Below are 7,946 nucleotides of genomic sequence, written 5' to 3' on the forward strand. Positions count from 1 at the left end.
GTCTTTTGAATACTGTTTTTTTAATTTATTAATGAAAACACCGAGCCATGGATACCACACAACATATTGGCTTTCATGTATTGAGTTGAAGGGCATGCATTTTCTAAGAAGTAAAACTTGACAGACGTCTAAGTGACACTTTACTCCACTGTTTATTCTTGTGTGTCTATAAAAACAGCTTGGCATCAGTACGTCTTATGGTTAGCCAGAGTGCCAGAGTGGTGTCCTAATTAACTTTGGTCTCTACTATCAACACAACAAGTAATTTAGCACTCCCTTGTGTGGTCTATCCAGGCACTTAAATGAGTCGGTTCTTTTTATCTACGATGTTACGTACAAAAACTTGTATGTTTCGTACAAAAACGTAAACGTAATGTATATGAGACTGTTCATCCATCTCGTTTTTTTGCTGTACTTAAATTTACAAACACGTACTTGTTACATGAAGCACTTTCAATTTTATGTGTTTACTTGTTTATATATTTTATTTATTTATTTATTTACCCTGTCACTCACTGACTTAGATAATAAGAGGAGAGAGTGCCAATCGCTCAAACATGCCAAGTAGTTTAACCAAGAAACCCAAGAAGTAAAGTAATCAAATTGACAAATTTCAAAAGAGAACGTCCGATTTCGCACCTAGAACCGAAACTGTTTCGCCACTAGCGTGCTATCTACAAAGTTACAAAATCATATCGTGTGAAATATTTAAGCAACGATGTACCACACTCCTGGTACATAATGACGAAAGCAAACTTTGCACGACATGATGTACGGGGCAAAGCCGAGTACATAATCGAGTGCAAAGTTTGCTTGAGTCCGTTATGGGCCAGGAGGGGAGTACATTGTTGATATTATTTCATAGTTTGGGCGATGCCAGGAAAAATGTAGATTTAGCAAATGGAGGCCACAATACTGGTGTTGCGAATTAAAAGTTGAGGTACCAGTCTAGATTTATGCTTTCAGTAACTGAAGCTGACACACCAAGATGCTAGTTGTATGTAACAATTTAGATTTTTATTAGGATATGGCAAACGTGACTTTCAAGGTCTCGAGTTCTGAGCGTGTATATCCAGGTTACATTCTTTACAAAGTTATATACTTTTCTTAACTAACATATTAGTACAAAATTATCATCATTACACAATGTTCATCACATGGAAATTCCCGCCAGTCTTTGATTGTATCTTAAGATCACACCATGGAATTTCCCGGTCTCGATTGTTCTCATTCACGTTTTTACCAATAATTAATTGAGGATGTGACGCTATTTCCTATCTCCTTCTCATACGATCTTGAACCAAGCTTCACGCGCCTTGGCCACCTGAGGGACACTTCGAGAAAAAAGTTTACAAGAGAGAGCGTTACACTGAATAATCAGATGTATTATCAGTAATAATCTGAGGGTATGACGTCACAAAATTAACTGGTATTGACAAAGCAAAAATATAACAAGAAACCGAATTATATACAAAAGGCATCGCAAAGAGAAATAATACTCCAGTTATCTATCAACTGAACAAAAATATTGTCAAAATTATCATAAGTTTATACAGCTACTGCCTTGCTACTGCCTAAACGGGCAGTGTCACAGTCACTGCGTATACCAATGGATGGTGCCGTTAAAATATTGATGGTGCATGCAATTTTAGTCGTTTGGAGGCTTCGACTAAATTCAGTAAATAGCATTTTTTTCCGATGGAATGGAATTTAAGGATGAAGTCGCCATGGCAACACAAAGGGAAATGATTGTGTTGATTAAACCGCAAATTAACTGGGAAGGGGAGGGCGATTGGGGTCTTGACCATGAACTAATATATCCGCGACAAACTTTCTGTCATCATGCAGCTCTACTGCATCTCATAGTGGTGATATAGCATGTATGAAAGCATAAAAATGCACAGGATTTCAGAATGAGAAACAGTTGCAGCACGGTCCTTGGTGGGTGGCTCTGTAAAAGTTGGTTTTGGAGTTGGTGGGTCCACAAGCATCTCTCCCCTTTTAAACCAATGCTCGGGGAAAATCGGCACGTCGGGTACCCGAAGCTCGTCGATGACGTCACCATCGGAAGACTTAAACCGCGCCGGCATCGGAACGCCGTACATGTCGAGATACCAAGCCATAGGGCCTACCATGGTGACGAAGAAGATGTTCTCCTGTGGTGTCGGTATTAACTCACCAATAGCATACTCTCCATACCGATAACTAAGATTTTCAGACCCATCTTCAAGCCAAACAGAGCAATTGCCCAAAGCCTTATGACCGTACACACCAACATAATCTTCAAGGGGACGAGAGGTCTGAACTTTAGAAGCAGCAGGCAATTTCTTTGATTCATTTTCATGCGCCATTTTAACTTTTTTATGGGATGCTACGATACGGTCTAGATCTGCTGCAGAACTTTGTTGCCATGGTTCGGGAAAAGTACATGCTGTAGTAGTGTTCAACCAAGGTTCTTCACCGAGTAAGAGATCTGAGGCAAAAGCTTCAATCCGTTGCATGGCAGCGCCGTCGTCGCCGTCCCAAGGGCCGTTGACACTGACAAAAACACCAACGTTGGCGTCGGGGTAGATATTTAGCCGAGAGCCAAACGCCGGAAACGAACCACCGTGCGAGTTCTTCACGTACCCTGGTAAAAGAGGAATTTAAGACGTGAATTTAGATAGTCATCAAGAGTTTGAAGTTAATCTTTTATGAGCCAGTCGTAAATCTTCGCATTGATATGGGTGTATGACTTTTTTTGGCCGAATCTCTCCGCTGATAATGTGGATAATACCACAGTCACCTGCAGTGGTCTGTTCTGCGTCTATACGCCCATAGATGTGTGTACATGTGTACGTGTGTACGTGTGTACATATGCAAAGGCAGATGTACACATGTCTATGGGTTGCATAGACACAGAACGGAATAGACCACAGGTGACTGTGATAATACACACCTTGATTTAGTTGTGTTGATGTATTCAGTCATTTGAGGATAACATATTTTGATTAGATAACTTCATTGGCGGTGTAAAGTAAGTGATTTGGTTTAGATTTGACCACCAATTTTGCTAGAATATAAATTTCGAAAAAATGTCATGTTTAACCACAGAGTAACATACACTGTCTATGTTACTCTGTGGTTTGACTGACGACATTTTTGCCTCATCATACCTCTGTACATATTGTTATCCCAGCCCAATCCATAGCTGAATGATGTCTCGTCCACGGGAAAAGTAGGTTTTGCTTGAATTGAGGGATTTTGTTTCGCAGTTTGAGGGCGCAGTGTCTCTTGGAGATAACTCTCTTCTACCACCTGTTCGCCGGACTCGTTCTTTCCTCCACTCAGTATGAAGTTCATGTACTTTGCCATGTCTACGGCGTTCGATATCACTCCGCCGCCCGCTGCTTGGACATGGTTCATGCTGTTTTGAAAACGAGGCACATATCAATTTAAATGACGTTGCAATAAAGAAAATTATCATTGTAGATATAGAGGCACTCAGAATAACAATAAATGTTTGAATTAAATTTTACAAAAACCTAAATAAGATGTTCCCACGGTTAAGGGAGAATGTGCCTCGAAAAAGCAAACTTTTGCTCAAACTTTCCTTAATGAAACTTTCAGTCGTTCTCTTACCAAATCAAGAATAACAATCAGGGATCATGGTTCAAAGTTTTGTACGGTTGAGAGACAAATAGCCTCACATTTATTGATATGCGAAAATGGCCGCCATCCCTATGGGAACAAAGTACAATTTTCGAAAAACTAAGACGGTGGCAATATTTCTTAGACCGAGAGCTTTAAAATGAGCCCCACAAATGGTAGATCATAAAGAATTGCAAAAATTTGAGAGTCCAAATTTAGTGTGGATTGTTGTCCGTGGTGTCCTTTGCTTGCGGGCGAGAGTTCGTTTTGTAAAATCCCTTAGGCCTACGACATTACAGTACAGCCCTCGACCAACGACAAAGGTACACCGACGAAAGTATTTTTGCGAAGCTATCAACTTCAAAGCAATTTATTCCCAAATATAAGCTTAGAGTATTTTACTGAGGAGTGTGTTAGCTTCTGAAGCCTCCTCAGACTTTAGTCGATTGTTGAAGCAACTATAAGGCCAAGACAAAGCGAAGCCTTCGGTGAAGGGATTAATTCGGAGACAGCTAATCTGTAGTTTTAATTTCCATCAGATCACATACGAGCAAAAAGCAAACCGAATGTAGCCTAGAAATATCTATCGATTTCATTTTACGTTTGGTAAACAAAATCGAATATGGCGAAATACTGTTAGCGGGATAAATACGGTATCAGTACACCAAGTAGTTTTACAGTATACCACCACAAGCGACGGGTTTACCACAATATTTTGATATAAATTCCATAAGCACCGTAATTTATATAATTCAGCTCAGTAAGCATTGATGGAATGACTATTGGCGTCTGTTTTGTTTTGTTTTTGTCTTGAGATGCATCCTTGAAGTTATGGTCCATGTCACGCACCTACACGAATCTTTATCGCGTGAAATTTCAGTACATTTCCATATAACAGACAACAACATATATAAACGCTTAATTTATTTCTCATTTAATTTCTCATTTGAAAATATAACAAATTTTAGGAATGAAGCATGATCAAGTTAACGACAGGGAGATGACCATTGTGTGCAATAAAGTGCTGACAAAACTTGACGATTTACAGGCATACGTATCACTGCGCACTGTGATGTGGCGACCAAGTTTTATGACCCGCAGTCAACTAGGTCGTTATCAGAAAATAACGCTTGACTGAAATACGCACTACCGACAGCACTACTACGGCCATGACAACTATCTATACCCTGCTGCTGCTACTGAGATTTATATAGTCCCTGTGCACCTCATTCTAGAGATGTGTGGAACGATACTCATTTACAGAATTATACTATGCCCTTTTTCCTCAGGAAAAATCTACAAAAGGTTTAACCTCTGTCCACATGTAACAACTCTTACAGGAATTCCTGAAATCGTGAATACGAATAAATACTCACACATATATTGACTTGTTAAAATGATGCCAATACTGGTCAGGCATCCATATGTAGGATTCGGAAAAATTTTCATCGTCCCAGTCCAAATGCAGAAATCCTGATGACGTCATTCCTAGTGGATCAAAGATGTTCTGTTGCATCAGGTTCTCAAACTTATCACCTTCAAGTTCTTCAGCAATTTCACCAGCCACGGCGAACATGGAATTCAGGTAGGCGAATTGACTTCGGAATGGATGTTGTTCGCCTAAGTATTGGCGATGTCTGTAGACATGACAACACCATTAAGACATAAAAATGAGGGAAAGTGGAAATTTTTTTGTGAATGCGCGTTTTGATAATGTTGTGCACCGGCATTTGGGTTTGTTGATTACGTGTTTCATGAGCTCAGGTAGTCAAACTTGGATTCTGTTCAATACAAAACGAAAAAGGTTAGACTTGTCGTGTACAATTGACGGACAGATGTTGCTGGGTTATTGAAGGGTATCAATGGCCACTCCTGCATATCGAAATGCAATCATGGACTGGGCTCGCAGCAACAGTTGCTATTAAGCCCGTACAACAATCCATAATACATGAGATTGACTGAACATCTGAGAAGAATAAAGTTGTTGAGGCATTCGTTTAATACGAGATATATATCTTCAACATTATATATTGGAGCTGTGAAAAAGAGAGACGATGGCCAAAAAAGATAGCTCAAATGGGTGTGGTGACGCAATTGCTAGAACCGTAACAAAAAATTGTTCACCAGAGGTTGATTCCAAAGTACAACATCTCACTGGCACAGAGGGCGCTGCGCCAGGTACAGCTCCATATTGTCTTTGCTGTATACATTATATGGGCTCGATCATTACTTAAATTGTACATATGATTCATATTCACACATATTTGTACCGTCTGTGAACGAAGTGGTGACTGAAATACTTGGAATCACACAAATCCAAATTATTTGGTGTATTTTAACATAGAAAAATATTCATTTTGAAAATTATTCGGGAGGGAGAGAGATTGAAACCACGCACACATTGAAAACTGTAAGGCAAACTCAAATTGCCATTTTCGATAGTTTTCTCGTACGATATGCATATTTAATGTAGCGAGCGCATGAAGTTGAAAGACAAACTTTTACTCAAACTTTCCTAAAGAAAACTTTACTTCTTCCTTGTGAAATGAAGAATGAAAATCAGGTGACTGCAAAAGTTTGTGCTGCAGAAACAAATAAGCTTGGTATTATCGATATTTGAAATGTGAAATGGCCGCCATTTCGGTTTTACATTTTCGATTTTCACAAAAACAAGCTGGTTAAAACTTTATCTAATCCGTGAGCTTCAAAATGAGCCCCCACAAGTGGCAGACCAAACTAGTATTATAAAAATTTAAGAGTTCGAATATCTGTTCTTGAGGCGCATTGTAGGATGCACCTCGGGGACAGATATTCGGACTCTCAAACTTTTACAATTCTCTCCTGATCTACCATTTGTTGGGGTTCATTTTAAAGCTTTCGGAGAAAGGAAACTTTTTACACGTCTTGGTTTTTCAAAAATCTATGTTATTCTCCGTAGAGTTAACAGGGATGGTGGCCATTTTGAATTTCAAATATCGGTAAACGCAAAATTTGCAATGTGACCCCCGATTTTTATTCGTGATTTTGATACAGAACGGTTGAAATATTTATCGAGGAAGATCTGAGCAAGAATTTAAATCTTTTTTTTCGAAGCGCATACTACCATATATAATGTTGCAGAAGGGCACTCAGATCAAAAGTTGAATCAGATGTTGGAATTATTGCATTGAAGTATTGGAAGTGTAAATTATAATTCGTATTTTTCTATAGCCGAGAAACTGCATCATACTAACCTGACATAGTCAGACCTGTCTACGTTGACAAACCCACCCAGCAACAAATACAAAGTGTCGTCTTTTGTGTTGACCCTGTGCGATAAGAGGTCATACATCGTGGTCTGGGTGTTGCGATAGTCGTCCCCATTATTGATGGCAATGTCGGATATATACTCGTTGTATGGCGTCGACCAGGAGATGTCTTGGTGCTTGCTAAGTATCTTAGCCATTAGACTGGCCGTGAATGACTTGGAACACGATGCAATGTTAAATAGTGTGTGTTCAGTAACTGGTGTTCCTTTGTCCATATTGCTGACACCGTAGCCCTTAGCGACAACTGTCTGTCCATCTTTCACCATGGACAACGTCAGACCGGGAACGTTTTTGCAGGTCATCGTGGCATCGACGAATTCGTCGAGGGCTTCCAATTCTTCATCGGTTAAAGCGGAGCATCCCACAGTGCAGAACGATAGATATAAGAGAAGAAAGCCACGAAAAATCCCTGATGAAGACATTGCTTTGAAACTGATCTTCGTATCGAGTAAGATTTCGGTAGTTTTCCGAAGTTGCCAACTCTTCCTGTCATAGGATATGGTGGCACTTGCACGTTGAGACCCGGTTTTATTGATGCGAAACCATACGGTTTAACGCTGACTCACCAGGCTCGTCTGGTCTGTTTGGTGTCGACGAATGAAAAACAATAAAGTCTCGCAATAATTCTTATGATTTATAACCATTATGTGTCACACACGCTGGCGATGCTGTTGTATGAAGAAGAAATTGCAGATACCAGAACAACCTGCATGTAGTAAACTACATTATCCTAGATATATAGACCTAATAAGTGTGTTGATAATATGACAAGGCCAAGGTCAAAATGGTGTATATCTTTCTGTGAGATAGGGCAGATACGATAATTAGATCTAACACCTTGGTTAACATTAGTAACTATCAGTAAAATACATGATTTGCTTGACTCAGGCTTTTTAAATCCTCAAAGCTTGAATCAGTTTTATGCAACCATAACTATTATTGTCCTTCCATTCCTCTATGCCATATCGGCGCCATAGTCCACGGGATCAACTTCCCTAACAACGGAAG

The 7,946-nt window shown here is 39.6% G+C and overlaps 1 protein-coding gene across 1 annotated transcript; it reads right to left on the bottom strand.

Moving 5' to 3' along the window:
• Positions 1-991: 991 nt before the first annotated feature.
• On the bottom strand, positions 992-7,542 carry LOC139137438 (uncharacterized). Its single transcript, XM_070705535.1, has 4 exons — positions 6,864-7,542; positions 5,007-5,267; positions 3,156-3,406; positions 992-2,629 (listed from the first exon to the last, which is right to left on the bottom strand). Exons 1-4 carry the CDS (start codon positions 7,358-7,360, stop codon positions 1,851-1,853), a joined length of 1,788 nt encoding a protein of 595 aa, XP_070561636.1. The 5' UTR covers positions 7,361-7,542; the 3' UTR covers positions 992-1,850.
• Between the last annotated feature and the right edge of the window lie 404 nt (positions 7,543-7,946).

This window comes from Ptychodera flava, chromosome 7 (genome assembly GCF_041260155.1).
Source record: "Ptychodera flava strain L36383 chromosome 7, AS_Pfla_20210202, whole genome shotgun sequence".
Classification (NCBI taxonomy): domain Eukaryota; kingdom Metazoa; phylum Hemichordata; class Enteropneusta; family Ptychoderidae; genus Ptychodera; species Ptychodera flava.